Source organism: Eriocheir sinensis, chromosome 36, assembly GCF_024679095.1.
Source record: "Eriocheir sinensis breed Jianghai 21 chromosome 36, ASM2467909v1, whole genome shotgun sequence".
Lineage (NCBI taxonomy): Eukaryota > Metazoa > Arthropoda > Malacostraca > Decapoda > Varunidae > Eriocheir > Eriocheir sinensis.
Genome location: NC_066544.1, coordinates 16,360,939 through 16,380,090, shown reverse-complemented (window position 1 = coordinate 16,380,090; position 19,152 = coordinate 16,360,939). Strand labels below are relative to the sequence as shown.

Here is a 19,152-nt window from a genome sequence, read left to right as displayed (position 1 = left end):
AACACTGAAATAAGGACGTGTGTGTTAGCGATACGCATACTCTGTGGCTGTGGGACATGCATGGACACTAAATTGGGACTTAGAGAGGCGGATTGATGCCTTAAGTGACCAATATCTACACAGAACTATAAAAGACCACTGAAATGACTTTGATTCCTTGTTAAATAACGCCTATAACACTGAAATAAGGCCGTTTGTTGTAGCGGTGCGCATCCCGATCCTCACGCGTCTCGTACCTGTAGCAGCCGATCATGTTTGGGAAGAAGAAGAAGAGGAAGAGGAGGAAGAAGAAGAGGGTAAACAGAGTGGAAGAAGTCTTTATAATAGCGTTTTGGGGGCTGAGGATAGTGTGCCAGCCCTCCCTGACGGCCAGACCCATGACGGCAGCCCCCCCGCCGGCGTAGTGGAGGAAAGGAGGAGCTGAGAGAGGTGAGAGGAGGGAGGGAGGAGGTGGAGGAGGAGGTGAGGGGATGTGGAGGATTGGAGGTGACGGGGATGTGGAGGAGATGACGGGATGTGGAGGAGCTGGGAGGTGGAGGAGGAGGAGGTGAAGGGATGTGGAGGATTGGAGGAGGAGGTGACGGGGATGTGGAGGAGATGAAGGGATGTGGAGGAGGGGGGAGGTGGAGGAGGAGAGAGAGGTGATGGAGGAGGGAGAGAAGATGTGGCGGAGGAGGAGGGAGTTAAGGAGGATCTGAGAGGAGGGAGAGAAGAGGTGGATGAGGAGGTGAAGGGATGTTGAGGAGCTGACAGGAGGGAGAGGATCGAGGGAAGAGGTGGAATAGAAGGAGATGTGGAAGTGATGGGGATTTAGAGGAAAGGAGGAGATGAAGGGATTAGGAGGAGGAGGTGACAGGGATGTGGAGGAGATGAGAGGAGGTGAAGATGTGGAGGAGATGAGCTGAGAGATGTGAGAGGAGGGAAAGAAAAGGTGAAGGAGGAGATGTGGAGGAGCTGAAAGATGTGAAGGAGGGAGGAGGAAGAAGTAGAGAAGAGGAGGAAGTGAGAGAAGATGTGAAAGAGGGTCGAGGGTGGAGAGAAGAATGGACTCAAATCAACAAGCAAACAATAGGAGACAGGTAGAAAAATAAGGTTCAGGCCATGATAAAGAGAGATAAAAAGGGCCAGATCAATAAAGATAACAAAGACAGAGGAGATAAAACTGGTGGACACAAGAAATGAGGTAAAGAAGGGATATAAATAGGTCTGATAACTCAAGGAAATGGAGGAAGGAGAATGTGGTGAAAAGGAAAGTTAGGTCAGGGCAAAAATATGCAGGTTAACCAGGATTCAGAACTAGAGAAGAGAGAAAGGATGAGTTACAAGGTAGATGAGGTGAATGGAGAGCTGAATTAAAGACTGAATAGAAAGAATGATATGAATAGTGAATGTGATGTAAAGGAAAGTCCGATCAGGGCAAAAATATGCAAATTAATTAGCATTCAGAACTTTAGAAGAAGGAAAGAATGAGTTAAAAGGTAAATGAGGTGAATAGAAAGAATGATATGAATAGAGAATGTGATGTAAAGGAAAGTTAGGTCAGGCCAAAAATATGCAGGTTAATCAGGATTCACAACTTTAGAAGAAGGAAAGAATGAGTTAAAATATAGATGAGGTGAATGGGGAGCTGAATTAACCCAGTAGCTGTAGGGGATCTTGTTTCTTAAAGGTCCCTCTAAGCGAGAAAAGTGAGAAAAAATCATCACTCATGCAAACCATTTCATAATATATATCAATGCATTTGTGATCAGTTTATGCATCATCTATTTTGGGGGGTTTATATCATGGCAGAAATTTGGCCCGTTGCTGGTACATGGTAAAGCCACAAATTTGGCCCGTCACAGCTACCGTGTTAAAGACTGAATAGATAGGAAGGAATAGAGGAAAGTTAGGTTAGGATATGTTGAGTGAGGCAGAAATATACATAAAAACCAGAATTCAGAAACGGAAAAGGAGGAAGGAAAGCTGAATGAGAAGACAAATGAAATGAAGATGAGGAATAGAGAGATGAACAGAAAGAATGAGAATGAAGGTCAAGTCAGAAAAATTAGCCACAAAAACATTCAAGTTAGTCAGAGTTCAGAAGTAGAAAAGGTAGAAAAAACATTAAAGAAAGGTAATAATATCAATAGACTGAATATGAAGAGAAAAATCAAGGTAAAAAACATGCAGGTCAGTTAGAATTTAGTGGTAGAAAAAGAGAGAAAGAAAAAGAGTACTGGTATAAATAGAAATCAAGGGAGAAAGCTGGTCAGGTCAGGTCAAGAAATAGAGATCAGGATAAGTCAGGTCAGAACACGGTAAACAGGCAGAGAAGGTCAATGCCACACAAATCTCTCTCTATATATACACGTACCAACACCAATGCTTTCCACTAATATTGTAACCAGAGCAGTCATGATCTTTGCCACCAAACAGTAATAACACCATTTCTACAGCTGTTTGGTTGGGTTAGCTTCTTCACCTGTTTATTATGCAAGAGTCAACCAGCATCTTCACTCTTTAATAATATTGTAGTTGAAACATTTGCAATATCCGTCACCACACAGTAATAACAACCATTTCTACAGCTGTTTGGTTGGGTTAGGTTACTTTAGCTATTCGGTTGGGTTATCTTCTTGACCTTTTTAGCATGCAAGAGTTAACCAGCATCTTCATTCCTTCATAATATTATAAACAGGCTTTTTTGTTTTCTTTTTCATTTTCGTTTTTCCGCACATAAGAGGTCAGGTTAGGTCAACTTTTTTTTTGTTTTTGTTTTGTTTCTTCTCTTTATTTATTTATTATTTTTTTGGGGGGGAGGTACATGAGAGGTCAGGTCACGTTAGGTCTGAGGCAGGTTAGGTCAGGTCCGGTTTGTAGTTGGAACACTTGCCACATTTGTCACCAAACAGTAATAACCACCATTTCTTTGGTTGTTTGGGTGGATTAGGTTACTTTAGGTGTTTGGTTAGGTTAGGTTACTTTAGTTGTGTGGTTGGTTTAGGTTACTTCAACTGTTTTGTTGCATTAGGTTACTTATTTTGTGGTGGTAGTTTCCTTTACTTGGTGGAGCTAGGTTAACCATATACTTTTTTTTCTCTTCCCTTTCTTTCCTTTCATTCTTTCCTTCCTTTCTTTTCTTTCTTTCCTTTCCCTTTATCCTTGCTTCTTTTCTTCCTTTCTTTCTCTCATTCCTTTCTCTTCCTTCCCTTCTTCCTTTCCTTTCTTTCCCTTCTTCCTTCTTTTCATCCATTCTTCTTATCTTTCATTGTTCCTTTTTCTTCTTTCTTTCCTTTCCCTTCCCTTCCTTTCCTTTCCTTCCTCTCCCTTCCATTCCTTGCTTTCTCATAGTAAATCAAAGACGGACAAAACTGAATCACTCGCTTTCCTCTTATTTCCCCGAACAGACGCACCATTGCCATGAACTTCCCCGAGGTACGAGCCATGGGCGGCGTAGGGTTAGGGGGCGCAGGACTACCCCCCACCCACACCCCGACCACCCCCACACCCACCCAAACAGACTCCAGCCTTCCCCCAGTACCCCCACCAGTCCCGTCACCCCCCGAGGCCACCCCGTATCTAAGTTTCCAGAGCACCCCAGGCCTGTCCTCCCCCCCTGCCGTCTCCCACCCCAGCATAGCGACCATGTGGGGTATCGGGGGGTTCACGACGCCCCCCATGCCCACCCCGCCCCCCGTGGTCTGCCCCAACACCATCGCCTCAACACTGGGTATTCCGCAGATGCCGAACGTGACGTATTTTAACTCCCGCGCTCCCATGGGCTTCAATTTTAGGTGAGTCGAGTTTTTGTTTTGATTTCTTTTTGATATGTTTTGTTTGCAGATTTTTTTTTTATGGTATCAATTTTATGTTGTGTTTGTTTTGTGTTGCTTTGAGGTTTGTGTTGCATTCTTATGGGCATGTTTTCTTATTTTTGTGTTTGTTGAGGTAGTGTTGTTAATATATTTTGTTTACTTATTGCTATCCTATTTCTTTTTCTATTTTTAGCATAATTATGGAATGGCATTTTATCTTTTGTCTGTATTTTAATATGTTGCTCTGTTTTCTTTTAAGTCTGATCTTTTATTTTATTTTCCTCAGTTCTTTTACATAAATGAAGGACGTAAGAACATGCACTAAGTAATGGGAACTCATATTTATTTTCTCCCTCTTGGCAGAATGGCCGGGAGTCTCAATGGAGTCCCTTATGTGTTCAAACGCAAGCCAGAGGAGGAACCGGAGGAAATGTAAGTGAGAAAAAAAGATCTATTTAGAGCCAGTGTTTCTTAAACTTTTTTGTGCAGCGGACCCCTTTTATTAAAATTACTCATGTAGCGGACCCTTTATTATTATAATTTTCCTCTTGAGTTTGAAAGTGTTTGCAGGTCATAATATACTGAAATTACAACTGAATTATTTATTACTGGCTTATCTTCAAAATAAATGTTTATATTTTGCTTAACATAATTTCCACAACATTTGGTGCTACAAAAATAGGAATTTATGACGTTTTGGCCGAAAATTTGACTGAAATCGATATTAAAAATTATCCTGCGGACCCCTTGGAACATTCCACGGACCCCTGGGGGTCCGCGGACCACACTTTAAGAAACACTGATTTAGAGAGAGATGGATAATAGAGTGACATTAGTGATAACAGAGAACCACACACCAAGGTCCCTGTCTAATGCCGTTCCTCCGCCCCACAGCAAGCAGGTGGCCAAGCAGCACATCAGTGAGGAGAGGATGATGGCCCACCTCAACTCCCTCCACCTATCAGACCGCTACTGCAACCACCGCCTCGGGAAGGGCAAGGTGAGGGTGAGTAGGGGGCTCAGGTGGAGTGTGGGTTGTATGTAGAGCAGAGGTTTATGTAGAGCAGAGGTTCTCAATCTTTTTTCAGTGATGGCGCCCTGAACTTATATAAACCCTTTTGTGGCACCCCTTCCCCCCCCCCCCTCACATGAATTAACTTCTTATACACAATTGTACCTGTTTGAATTACTTTGATTAATGAATTAAAATTGTTATCCATACTCAAACCAAAATTAACATACGGTACAGTACATGCCCAAACAGAACTCATCAGTCGAATTAGATTAACTTACGAGTTACATATGCAGACTAACATAAAAAGAAGAAAAAAAAAAAAATGATTCAAAATTCATGATGATCTTGTGGCACCCCTAGGCACTGTCCACGGCACCCCAGGGTTCTGCGGCATCCAGTTTGAGAACATCTGGTGTAGAATGTGGATTGAACATGTTTTCTCTGATTTTTCACTTTATTGATTATTTTAATACATCTCCATCGTGCCGTGGTTATTGTCCCAAACTGTAAATCTGTGAGCCTGGGTTTGAATCCTGGCTCAGGTAGTCAGTGTGCAGACCATCCATTTGTTAATTCTTTTGGTATGGTTGAAAAATGGGTACCTGAGGAAACCTGGGGAAAGTAAACTGGTAACCTGGATGTTGCACTGGCCCTGTGTCGGGTTAATGGGTTCTCACTCACCACAAGATCAAGAGCCAATGTTACAGAGTTTAGCAGCTTAAAGCATATGCTCCTTATTTTACCTGTATTTATGGTGCTATATCTGTTTTCTTGCTCCTTCACCTACCTTATCCTTTTTTTCCAAGATTCTGCTTCTTACCTAACCTGAGAATGGGACCACAGAGGCAACAGGAGTGTATGATTTGGGTGACAAGTATCTGGATGAGGACAACCAGGACTAACTAACCTAACCTCTCCTCACCATCCACAGCTAAGGCGGAAGGGGTGTAACTGTGGCTGGAGGACAGGTGGAGCAGGGGCGGAGCAGGTGACATAGACGAGGATGAAGGTCTCGGGGTGAAGGGGCGATGTCACTGGATCTCACCCATCATCGGCTCTGCCTCGGACCTGCAGGGAGCGCCGCGCCTGGTTATCGCCGATGAGGTGAAGCGGATAGTGCCAGGAGAGTCCAAGCTGCCTGAGTCCATCCTGAAGAAGCTGTGAGTGGCTGGCGGGTGATTGGTGGAGTTTTATTGGTTTGGTTCGGGGTCATTGATTAATTTAGTGCTTATTTACGTATACAGTAAACTCCCGTGATATCGCGGTTCATTCTTCGTGGTCCCGGTATTTCGCGTTTTTTTCTGCAAGGCCTATTAATTTTGATATCGCGTATATTTTCGCCATTTCGCGGCATTCCACAGCATTGTTTATGAGTTTAAATCTCACGTGTCACGATAGAATGGCCGTACGTACCGATTCAGCCAATCAGAGCGTCGGTATTGTTTTCTTGGCTGCTGATTGGCTGTTGTGTTCTAGAAGCATCTCGCTGCTTCGCATCTCACAGGGAGAGAAGCTGTTCGTCTTGTTATGTCTCAGTTCCGCGTGTCTCCCTACAGTTTATGGTGTCACTCATAACAAGAATGCCACCCAAACGCCCATCATCTAAGGCTTCTGGTGAGCCAAAGAAGAAGAGGAAGTTCCTGACGATTCAGGAGAAGGTGTAACTTCTCGATATGATAAAGGAAGGACAGAGTTACGCTGCCGTAGCCCGCCATTACGGTATGAATGAGTCAACGGTTCGCTACATCAAGAAGGATGAGAAGAATATCAGGGTGTTTAAATGTGTCTATTGTTTTAACCCTTTCATTGCTAATCGCTCACAGTGGGACTATCCCCCCAGGCGCACTCGGGCAGCCCAGCGGGGGGAGGTGGGTCTCTTTTAACCGCTGTATCTCAAAAACTATTCATCACAGCTAAAAACAAAAACACCGTTGGAAAGAGGAGGCCAAGATCTATAAGATTCAGTTATGTAAGCCTCTCATGCGAACGTACAGGCACGTTCAGGGGGTGTTGCCTGTGAAGACGTACATCCACCAGTTACTCGTCCATAGATTTTCCGCGCTTTTCCACGCTAGGCTGATACGATTTTCCACCAAATTTAGTGGAAAACCCACTGAATTGGCAATGCTGTGGGGTGAGAAATAGCGTTGGAACACTCATACGCGGGAAATTTGAGTGTGACTGGCGCTCGCAGCGAGCACCACCAGCAACTTACGCTAGTCCTCGCTGCGAGTATTTAGCATTGAAAGGGTTAAAAGTGTTTTTAAAGACCTTAAAATGCTTTTAAAAGTACCATAAAAGTTATAAAAACATGCCTAGGGTGTATTTAAATAGAGTGTTTATTTTTTGCGGATTTTCACTTATCGTGAGTGGGTCTGGAACGTAACCCCCGCAATGGAGGGGGGATTACTGTATACATGTATATATATCTGTGTGTGTATGTGTGTGTGTGTTCAGGTGGTTGTTTTAAGGCTAATTTGTGTATGTTTATATGATGTTTTTTGTTTATTAGTTTCAGTCAATGCCTTCTCTTGTCTGCTTAGCGTTATTTCTTCTTTTTAGATTTGTTTGAATTTGTTTGTTTTCCTTTTCTCTGAGTAATTGGTGGGACAAGGTTAACCACGTTTCTTTCTTTCTCTATCCTTTCTTCCTCTCCTTTCTTCCCTTTCTTCCTCTCCTTTCTTCCCTTTCTTCCTCTCCTTTCTTCCCTTTCTTCCTCTCCTTTCTTCCCTTTCTTCCTCTCCTTTCTTTCTGTCTTCCTTTCCTTTTCTTTTTTCTTTCTCTGTTTTCTTTCCTTTCTTTCCTTCCACTTTTTCCTTTTTTCCTCTTTGTCTTTTGGTTAACTGTTCTCGGCTTATGATGATTTCCATGCCAAAGTTGTTTTTAGTTTTTAGAGCTTTTTTTTCAATGTTCCTTTGTTTTTTGAGACTCATTGAGTTGGTCACTGGAGTACAAATAGACTTGACCCTGATTTTACTTAATTTACAAACATGGCCAACCATGAGCTAAGACCATAAGATACCCTTACCTAACTTAACCTTACCTAACCAACCATACTATAAGATACCCTTACCTAACCTAACCAACCTTACCATAAGATACCCTTACCTAACCTAACCAACCTTACCATAAGATACCCTTACCTAACTTAACCTTACCTAACCAACCATACTATAAGATACCCTTACCTAACCTAACCAACCTTACCATAAGATACCCTTACCTTACCTAACCAACCTTACCATAAGTTACCCTTACATAACCTAACCTAACCAACCTTACCATAAGATACCCATACTTAACCTTACCTGACCAACGTTACCATAAGATACCCTTACCTTACCTAACCTAACCTAACCAACCTTACCCTAAGACACCATTACCTAACCTTACCTAACCAACAATGGGTACCGACAACTATCTTAATGTATTACCTATTATTTTCTATTATTTTCCAGCAAAGGACTAGTTGATTTGCCATTTGATCTGTTGAATCGAGGGTCGAGTGTACAACTTACCCATGTGTCTCTAACTTTTCCATGCCACTCACAGGACCCATGGATGAGTGATTAATTATACTTGAAATGGAAAGAAATGAATGATAGCAAAAAAGGGACATGTAGATAAAACTAATGGCCTGAAATGGAAAAAAAAGAGTGGAGGAATACCGACGAGTGATAAAAAATGTAAACAAAGCAATAAAGAAACCCAGCTAATTATTTTCCTCTATTATTTTTCAGGAACAGAGTAGTTGATTCCCCCTTTAGTCCATTAAATCAAGGGTTGAATTTACTCCTTTTATAGCTGTTGTGTCTCTAGGTCTTCCCCAACCCTTACAGGACCCAGCCCAGCATGGAGGTTGTCCTGTGGCAGCCTCCCACCAACATCCTGCGCACTGTCATCCCTCCGAGCATCGACAACCAGATCAAGGCATCCCAGAGCACCACCACCACCGCCACCACCTCCATCTCCTCCGCCACCACCTCCACCGTCTCCTCTAACGTCGTCTCCAGCACCACCTCCTCCTCGTCCTCATCCCCCGACTCCGGCATCTCCATCACCTCACCTCCACCAGCGAGCGACTCCTTTATCGGGCGGAACTCAAGCATCGTTTCGCCCTCCATATCCACCGCCCTGAACGAAGCTGTGGCCGCCGCTGCTGCTCGTGCTGGTGGTGGTGGCGGAGGCGGCTGTGTCACGTCCCCACAAGGCTTCCCCAGCCCGTCAAATGACCCTAACCTGTCTCTCGGGGCTGTTGGTAGTGGGGGTTCTGGTGGTGTCTCCGGGAACTTCGCCGCACCATCCGCAGAGCTTGGCCTGGACCTCCTCTCCCTGCCATCCACCTCCTCAGGGTCCCGGGGCAGTGGCTTCCTTCCGCTGCCCCTCCGCCGCCCCGCCAGTCCGCTCCCAGACCCAATGGCGGATGATGATTTCTCCGAGCGGATGGAGTTCAATAACAACAATGGTAACGCGCCTAACTTCATGTGGCTTGAGGAGAACAACAACACGGCTCTTATGGATCTGAACGCCGTTGAGCCACAGCGAGCCGCCGCAGCCGCCCCAGCCGCCGCCCCCGCCCAGCTGCCACCACAGCCGCCACTCCCCGAGGATCTGCCGGATTTCCCCGACTCTGATGATATGGATTTATAACACTGCCGTCTTCATTGTCACCGCCACTCAAGCCGCCATGTGTGACCTCCCTCGGCCGCCACTGCCCTAAGTTACCGAATCTACCTATAGGGTGGCAGGTCTTGTTAGTAGTGGTCTGTGCACACACACACACACACACACACACACACACGCACACACACGCACGAAAGGCTGGTCGGGAAAGAAAGCAAGCGAGTGTGTGTTCCAAGGTATATAATTGAGAATGACCAAATCGAGTGTGTTTGTTTCTGCCACGTCAACAAACACACTCGTTCCTTGAGGCAGCAGAAGAAAGAGTGCGGTACAAACAGACAGACAGACAGACAGAGCCGCCAACGGTGTGCTGCTCAGATCCAGTGCAACAGAAACACAAGAGCGGGACACAATACAAGGCTGGCGGAGTGCAACATACATACACATACATAAAGTGCGACACAGGCTTAGAAGTAACACATTGCCACATTATCCCTTGCCTGAGACACTTAGTATTTGCACTCACTCACTGGTGGCGGAAACACTGATCATAACACCCTCATGGCACAAGGAATAGAACGAGGAAGCAGTGAAATCTAATCAGGAACGTCATGGAAGACTCGATAGATATTTACCGATGAGTGATAAACTGTAAATGATATGTAGAGTAAGAAAACTAATGATAGGGAAAAGTGGGATAGTTTAAGAAGATGGGTGAAAACAGACCAATGTAGTTTCTAATTCGGAATGGTAGATGGAAGAGCGGACTAAACTAACACATACAAATGAATGATGAGTTGTAGATGGTGTGTATTAAATGGTGAAACTAACAGTGGGAGAAATTGGGTATGAACTTAAAATGGAAAGGTGAAAGGTGAAAGACAGGCCAGTGAGTTTGGATACGGAATGTTAGCGGAGAGCGAACAAATATGGATGAGTGATTAATTATACGAGAAATGTAAAGAAGCGAATGATAGCAAAAAAGGGAAAACTTGAAATAGAAAATAAGGAAATGAATGATAGGAAAAAAAGGGACATGTAGATAAAACTAATATCCAGAAAGGAAAGTAAGAGTGGAGAAATTCCGACGAGTGATGAAAAATGTAAATGAAGTTAAAAATAAGGAAATAAATGACGTAAAAAACAAACTTGACATACCAGGTAATACTTAACGTTATTACCAGATGGCCAGAAGGAAAAATACAAAAAAAAAAAAAAGTAGTAGACATTCTAGTTTTACATAGATTCTTCATTTTTCTGTATATCATCTGTTTCCTGTCTTTGCACTCCCTTCTGGATACTGAAGATACATGGGTGTTTGAGGGTACTGCTGTGTCCTTCAGACTCGTAAGCTCCCCTGTTCATTTTTCAAGATAACCTCCCTTCCACCCCATTCTACTTTTTCATATTCATTTTTTCTGTATATCATCCATTTCCTCTCTTTGCACTCCCTTCTGGATGCTAAAGATACATGGGTGTTTGAGGGTACTGCTGTGTCCTTCAGTCTCGTAAGCTCCCCTGTTCATTTTTCAAGAGTAACCTCCCTTCCACCCCATTCTAGTTTCATGTATTCAGTATTTCTGTATATCATGTTTCCTCTCTTTGCACTCCCCTCAGAATACTAAAGATACATGGGTGTTTGAGGCTACTGCTGTGTCCTTCAGTCTCGTAAGCTCCCCTGTTCATCTTTCAAGAGTAACCTTGCACTCCATTCTAGTTTTATATGTATTCATTTTTTCTGTATATTGTCTGTTTCCTCTTTTTGCACTCCCCTCAGGATGCTTAAGATGCATAGGGACTGGAGGCTGCTGTGTGCCCTTCTGTCTCATAAGCCCTCATGTTCATCTTTCAAGAGTAACCTCCCTTCCACCCCATTCTAGTTTAACATGGATTCATTTACTGTATATCATCTGTTTCTTCTCTCTTTGCACTCCCTTCAGGATGCTAAAGGTACATGGGATACGAGGATGTTGCCGTGCCCTTCAGTCTCAAGTCCCCATGTTCATCTTTCAAGAGTAACCTCCCCTTCCCCTCCTTCACCCTTTCCTCACAGTTCCATTATTTGCCTTTGTATACATGTAAAGAGAATGCTTCACCGACAGAGCTCAGTCCTCTGTCCCACACAACTTGTATGCATCTTTTTATATAGTTCACCTTGCATTCACTATGATGAGGGATGTTTGCTGGTCTATGTGCACTGTTTCGGTTGGTACTCATGACGGAGATGATAGTACTGTGGAGGATTGAGCTGAGATGTAAGAATTGATTTTAAAATATATACGTATACTCTGTTGATTGATGAGCATAAGGGAAAATAAGGACATCAAACGAAAAGAAGAGAAAGAATTTATTAGCATTTGTTTCTATGGGTCTCGGACTTCGATTAAGATATGAAAAATTGAGGCAAGATGTATAATGATTGAAGTTAAAGATGTATAATGATTGAAGTTAAAATATAGATCAATCAGATTTTATTTGAAGGAAAATTGAGCTGAGATATAAAGTTTGAAGCCAAACTAAACTAAAGAAAACATTGGATGAGGGTGTGATGACATAGAGAATCACTGGGCCTAGATAGAGGCTGGTGAAGACTTGAGCAAAGGGTAGGGCCAACACTGGGTAGGCAAAACTAATACATGAGAAAAAGATGAAGAAAAAAAAAAGCTTACCAATAATTCACTTCTATTCCTCGACTCGGTTTACCAAAGTTAGCATTCTCTCCCAACACGAGTACTAATTGGAACAGTGCGTACAGACTGGTGGACATGCCGTGATATCCCCATTCATGTACAAGTTGAAATAGATAAGTATAAGGGGAGGGAGATAAGTACCATATGAATCTATAAGTATACAGTGTAAGTTGAGGTATTAATACATCATGTAGTGAACTAAGATATAACATACAACTAAGATATACATTCATATTCACACTTCACCTTCATATGGAGATTATTAAGTCAGTGTGTCCGTGAGTATTGGAACGATGCACTGCCGGAGGTGAAATGTATGTATGTACTATAGATGAGTCTCCGGAAAGATAGGATATATATATATTATTTTTCCTTAATCTGTTGAAGGTCCGTAAAGTGTGACTATTTCCTCGCATAATTAAAAGATGTGGCAGACTCGTAGCTACTTGTTTCTGTTGATCGTTTGCTATATAAGTTAAATTTCGTGTTGAAGAAGCAAAGGAAATATTAGTCAAGTCGTTACTATTAATACTATTACAATTATTATTATTATTATTATTAGGTTCAAGCATAGTCCACCAGTCCCTTGCTAGCTTACTAAAGGATATGTGGCTGACTCCTTTCTGTACCTCTTGTTTGTTTTTGTCGATGTTCTTTTAGTGTTAGTTGATGAATTCCGAGCTAAAGAAGAGAATAATTGGTGAGGCATTTCGTACCCTTATATATGTATAGTTATAAACATGGCCCGTCCCTCGCTTCAAGGACGGGGCCAAATCATGCTTATTTTGGTGGACTTCTTTGACGGTAACCTAGAATTTGCGTGGAGGAAAATAAATGTCGAGGTATTTTTATCATGTGCCGTAGTTGCGAAAGGTGACTCATCCTCCTCCTTTGCTTGATAAATGAGGCTGAATTTTTTGTTTTGTCGACGATATTTTCCGTAGTCAAATTCATGGAAAATGACCATTGACGAGGCATTATTACTCTTATCAAATAGTTTACGGCGCAGCCCAGTCAGTGTAGTACTATTATTGCTTTGAAGACGGGCCGGCCTGATTTGTTGTACCTGGTTTGTGGGAAATCTCTCAGTTTCTTCGTTTACGTACGGCAGATTGAAGGAAGGAAAGGAGAAAAGGTGCTGAGAAGGGAAGGGAAAGCAAAGTGCAATTATGTGAGTTATGACGGAGTGTGTGTGTGTTGGATTTGTCAAGTATACGCTGATGTCAAAAGAGTGTTAGAAGCTATTGAAGGGAACGGAAGACAGGAGTGCTTTCTGTTTGATGAAGAGAGTGTTTTAGTGAATGTAAGGGAAGGACTATGGCAGCAGAGTGACTGTATATACTCTATCATTACCTCTTACAAACACAAATGAAAAGAATGCCTATAAACGGAAACAAGAGGCATCAAAACGATTACCATATATATAAACAGAGTAAACAGAGGCACCAGCTGTAATGTTAGAGTTCCCTTGTACATACAAAGTGTGTAATACAAGAATACCCTTTGAAACAACACAATATTCATGGAAACGCAGAACGAAAAAGTAAAATATGAAAAAAAACGAGACTGTAGTGACGAGGGTGAGGGGAAGGACGTAATATGGAAAGTGTGATGACATGAATGGAAGCCGAATGAAAAACTATCAGCCAGTTAATTAGTGTTGAAGGGAGTGTCAGGTGAAGAGAAATGTGATACGGCAACACATGGAAAACTGAGTGGAGGAAAAACAGAAGTGCTTTTAGAGTAGATTAGGTATAGCGCTGGATAAAGGGGGATGGAGGGAGTGAAAGAGAGAGATGAGAGATAGGAAAAGAGAAAACAAACAAAATATAGATAAAAAAATGATTGAAAGATTTGGTTGAATGCAAGTTGATGGTGTGTGTGTTGTGAGGGAGTTAGTTTATCAGAGGATTTCAGAACGTGAGTGGAAGAAAGAGAAAGAAAAGAGATAAAAAGGAAACAGGGAATACAACAGAATAAGAAAAACAGGAAAAAATAACAAGTGTGAAAAAGAGAAATATTGCTTAGTAAGAGTGAAAGAAAGAGAAGGAAAGAGATAAAGGGGAAAAAAGGTGAGAAATATAAAAAAATGATTAACAAAAAGACATTATAAAGTTCAGTGAAAGAAAGAAAACATTGAACATAACAGAACAGAAATTGAATATAATGAAAGAAGAATAGCAATTGTGAAAAAAGGAATGATTGCCAAGTATATATAAGAATAGAAAGGAAGGGATAGAGGGAAAGGGAGGGGAAGAATAAAAGAGTGAAGGAGACGAAGAAAACCATTACAAACATAAGTGATACAAAGATTGGTATTATAAGTCACTTTCGCTTCTCACATCATCTATTTCTGAAGGCCAAAGAGGAGGACAGTCGGGTTCTAATGAGTGTTTCTTCAGGTTCACGGTACAGAGGAAGGGTCAAACTACCACCAGGGTCATAAAGCTACTCCTGGAAATGCCCACAACTCCTACGAAAGCCTTGTCAAATATGTGTTCTTGGGCAGCGAAATGTCTTGTAATACTATCTAAAGAACTAACTCTGCCATTATCATCCTCCCTTTGTAAGCATAAGTAGCGTTACACAGTTAGCTATACAGGGTCAGGAAGGACGAAGAGAGGAAGGGAAGACGTATATTAGGTACATTATATATATATAGACTCTATTATCGTTTTCTGCACGGGGACGATACTACACACACACATCACGTTCCCTTGTGGAGTATAAGTAATATGTATGTAGTATGATTATGTATATGTTTCTGTTTTTTCTTCCCCCCTCCTCGGTAGCAGTTCAATTTCGCTTCGTAAGATACTATTTCAAGAACGTTTTATTTTTGGTGTTTTTTGTTTGTATCTTCGTGTGGCATCCATTCATTCATTCAGAGTTTGTTGAGAGAATCATTGGTTGTTGTTGCTCTTGTGTTAGGGAAGTTGTTTGTTGTTCTATTAAGTAAAAAAAGGAAGGAAAAGAAGTAGTTTGTAAATGATTCATACTACTTTGCCGATGATGGAAAACAAGGAAAATCAACAGACATACAGAACCTAAAAAAAAAAAGAATTTTATTGAATTTTCTTGATGATGGAAAAAAAACGAGAAATTAAAATGCATATACACAGAACCTAAACAAGAAGTGTTACTAAATTTTGCCGTTGATGGAAAAAAAAAGAGAAACCAAAATGCATACAGAAACTAAATGAACACAATACAGTTACATAATTTTCAGTACACTTCTGAATTGGTGTAAATGATAATGACAGACAAACAATAATGATAAAAAGGAAAACACTGCTACCTACATATTTCACGGGGACTTACTTATATATCGTACGAAGAAAGGTTCACTTCCATACCGTACCATAGTCGATTGTTAATACAGCCTTCTACATTGCCTCCCAGCTTTCATAGTCATCCTCAGTGATCTGTTTTTTCTATTATTGTTTTGTTAGTATTTTCCATTAGTCTTTTTTTTAACGGTAATTTACTGCGTGTTATCATTGTTTTCTTTCCAGCTATTTAGTGGTTATTATGTGTTAAGTCGTTTTAGCTAGTTGGCCGCTATTTTTAAGTTCTGATAATCTTTTTTTTCTTTTTCGCATACGTTCGGAGATGGCTGAGTGTGTGTGTGTGTGTGTGTGTGTGTGCGTGCTTGTGTGTCATCCGAACGCCTGCCTGGAGGGTCATAGTTCTTAGTTTTTTTCACATTTTTCTACTTCAGTTTGTTTTCTAGTATTTCTTTCAATTTAGGAAAAGCACTTAGGTAGAGAGAAAAAGAAAGAGAGATGAAGAGCCATGTAGTATATATGTAGTTAGTTTTTTTTTTCTTTATTTCTTTGTGTTTTCATTTCTATTAATACTCAGACGTCATTGATTATTATTATTATTATTATTATTATTATTATTATTATTATTATTATTATTATTTTGATTATTATTATTATTATTGCATCTTGTTAGTCATATAGAGGCATTTAGCTGATTAGGCTGTAGATCAGTTTACTTTTATTATCATTGTTATATTTTTATTTATTTATTCATCTTTTTTATATTCGCAAAGTTCACAAAAAAAAAAACGTTAGTTCAGTTCGTCGCTTTGAAATGTTTCATCGAGGCGTTTGTTTCACTCTCTCGTTTCCATTCGTTTAATTTTTTCATCTCAAACATGTAAGACGTTTCAATTATTTTTATTCATCTTGTTTTTGTATGTACCTTTATTTCGTTCCACTTCTTACCTCAAGTTTTATTTTTTGGTACAAACAAACATGCACTTCAGAATTAGTACTATGATAATTTCCTTCCTTATGTTTATTTATGTTATCTCAATTTTGTACTTCCTTTTTTTCTCTTCGTACCTCAATTTCATTTTTTGACACAAACTTGCACCCGGAATTACTGTCCTATAATAATGTCCTTCCTTATGTCTTGTATTTTTTTTTTTTTCTTACTTTTCAGCGTGTCCAGTTTAATAATTTCCCAGTCCAAACATTAAAAGAAGCCATTTGTTATTATTTTCTTTTTCCACTTATTTTTTTTCGTGCCTTTTTGCTTCTTACCTCAAGTTTCATTTTTCGAGACAAATGTGCGCTCGGAGTTACTATGATGTCCCTCCTTATGTATTTTTATTTCATATTATTTCGCCTTGTCGGGTTTAAATAATTTCCCGGTTCACATATTTTAAAGAAGCTGTATGTTATGGAAGAAAAGCTACCCACTATAATTTCCTTCGGTACTTTTTTATTTATTCATATTTTTACAGCTTGTCGAGTTAAATAATTTCCCAGTTCACATTTTAAAAGAAGCTGTTATGGAAAAAAGCTACCTACTTTATTTTCCTTCTCTTTTTAATCTATTCATGTTTTTTAGCTTCTCGGGTTTAATAATTTTCCAGTTCAGATGTTTAAAAGAAGTTGTTCGTTATTTTCTTTTTCCACACCTCACTGACGCCTTTTAAAAAAAAGCGGTTTGTTATGGAAAAGAAAAGCTCCATACTATAATTTCCTTCCTTTCTTTTTAATCTGTTCATGTTTATTTTTGAGCTTCTCGAATGTAATAATTTCCCAGTTCACATGTTTTAAAAGAAGCTGTTTGTTATGGAAGAAAAACTGCCTTGTATAATTTCCTTCCTTTCTTTTTAATCTATTCATGTCTTTTTTTGAGCTTCTCGAGTGTAATCATTTCCCAGTTCACATGTTTTAAAAGAAGCTGTTTGTTATGGAAGAAAAACTACCTTGTATAATTTCCTTCCCTTCTTTTTAATCTATTCATGTCTTTTTTTTAGCTTCTCGAGTGTAATAATTTCCCAGTTCACATGTTTTAAAAGAAGCTGTTTGTTATGGAAGAAAAACTACCTTGTATAATTTCCTTCCCTTCTTTTTAATCTATTCATGTCTTTTTTTTAGCTTCTCGAGTGTAATAATTTCCCAGTTCAAAGATTTCAATAAGCCGTTTGTTTATTATCTTTTTCCACACCTCACTGATACCGTTTATTATTATGCTGCCGCTGCTGTCCTCCGTCATACCTCCGCTGAGAAACAAAAAATAATAATATACCAAACGTTACTTTTTTGTCCATTGCAGTATTACCATAAACTGTACAGTCATGATTATGTGTGTGTCATTGACCTGCTTTTTATTGCTGACATTCACTATCAGTCACCATCACCTTACATTTTCACTATCATCATCACTCACTATTATTATTAAACCTATTCTGCTTGCTTACATTCACTATCACATCTTCACCTTACGCTATCAGAAACCTCACTATCACTACCACCACCACCACCACCACCATCATTATCACTGTCACTATCTATCACCACCATCACCATAATCTTCACCATCACCACCAACACCATCACTACACACTCGATCTCTTCTCCTTTTTTCACTATCACTCATCCTCACCACCACCACCATCACCATCACCACTGACATCGATCATTAACATCGCCATCACCACTAACATCAGTGCCCATCTTCATCTCCACCATCACCTCTCCTTCATTCTCACTTCTCAAAGCTACACGTATATATATTGTGAACACGATGTCATGGCCTTTAATACTTCCAAGGCCTCGGGTAGAGTTATCCTGATCTGTTCCAACTCTTCCCGCTTTCAACGTTATATATATATGCTGCGAAGGCTACGATGTGACAAGGCTTTAATATTCTACCCCGGCATGAGGTTGAGTTGATTGTTTGATATGTATACCAACTACGTCATCATGCACACCCACTCTCACACACCCACACACCCACACACACTCACACACACACGGAGAGATGTCAAGTAGCCTGTTTTTCTTATTTATTTTGGTTATTTTTACGCCTATCACTTTAAACTTTAAGTGTCTGGTTATAACTTTTTATCACGACTTGTTATTCCTTTCTTATTAATACGGTTTTTATACTTGTTTATTCTCTACTTTCTCAAACTACGAATTTACAAACTTTTTTAATAGATCGTCAAGGTACCGAATCCAGTGAAGCTAAGTCTAGTTAACATGTTATTCCATTATTATCAAGCGTACAGACTTGATTATAACAGTAACTAGTAGAATATCTCACTATCTTCATTAGTATCCATATTTTAACCCTTACATGTGTTGTTTGTTGCTAAATCGAGCTAATACCACAAGCGCTTCAGTTTATCTCCGAGCGGATCGGTGCTCTGAGGCTGCTGGCAAATCTCTCGCCCCTGATTGGCTGGCCGGGGGACATGAGCCGCATCCTAATTGGCTAATAGTAAGGTACACCGTGATTGGTCGAGGCCATTAGCTCCCGGGGCCGGCGTCACACCACCGCGGGGCTTCAGAGACTTGCATGCTAATTGTTTCCTTTGGCTTGTGTTACGTCATATCGCCGCCGGTCAGCGTCACCCAGGGCGCCCCAAGATCACGGTGAGCTACTGGAGGTGTGAGGGGAAGTGTTAGAGTCGGGGATCTCGTGTTTGGTAGCGAGTAGTGAGTGTTCGTGATAAGCCTTGTGAGATGACTACCCGCGAGTCCCTCCTTGCCTCTCC

At 40.7% G+C, this 19,152-nt stretch overlaps 1 protein-coding gene and 2 long non-coding RNA genes across 3 annotated transcripts; 2 read left to right on the top strand and 1 right to left on the bottom strand.

Annotated features, from left to right (window-relative positions):
- Window positions 1-236: 236 nt before the first annotated feature.
- Window positions 237-13,059, top strand: LOC127007990 (uncharacterized). Its single transcript, XM_050879535.1, has 7 exons — window positions 237-429; window positions 3,390-3,776; window positions 4,161-4,229; window positions 4,692-4,803; window positions 5,744-5,800; window positions 5,836-5,972; window positions 8,652-13,059. Exons 2-7 carry the CDS (start codon window positions 3,403-3,405, stop codon window positions 9,460-9,462), a joined length of 1,560 nt encoding a protein of 519 aa, XP_050735492.1. The 5' UTR covers window positions 237-429; window positions 3,390-3,402; the 3' UTR covers window positions 9,463-13,059.
- A 26-nt stretch (window positions 13,060-13,085) lies between these two features.
- LOC127007917 (uncharacterized) lies at window positions 13,086-17,732 on the top strand. The gene is made up of 2 exons (XR_007760692.1): window positions 13,086-17,317; window positions 17,560-17,732. It is a non-coding gene; the product is annotated as an uncharacterized LOC127007917 (long non-coding RNA).
- LOC127007916 (uncharacterized) lies at window positions 16,526-17,625 on the bottom strand. The gene is made up of 2 exons (XR_007760691.1): window positions 17,477-17,625; window positions 16,526-17,355 (listed from the first exon to the last, which is right to left on the bottom strand). It is a non-coding gene; the product is annotated as an uncharacterized LOC127007916 (long non-coding RNA).
- Window positions 17,733-19,152: the final 1,420 nt, after the last annotated feature.

Bases quoted from the DNA above. Each gene is read 5' to 3' on its own strand.
- LOC127007990 (XM_050879535.1), top strand. From the start codon at position 3,403: ATGAACTTCCCCGAGGTACGAGCCATGGGCGGCGTAGGGTTAGGGGGC. The intron at 3,777-4,160 runs GTGAGTCGAGTT...CCCTCTTGGCAG, and splicing joins CCCATGGGCTTCAATTTTAG to AATGGCCGGGAGTCTCAATG. The intron at 4,804-5,743 runs GTGAGTAGGGGG...CACCATCCACAG, and splicing joins TCGGGAAGGGCAAGGTGAGG to CTAAGGCGGAAGGGGTGTAA.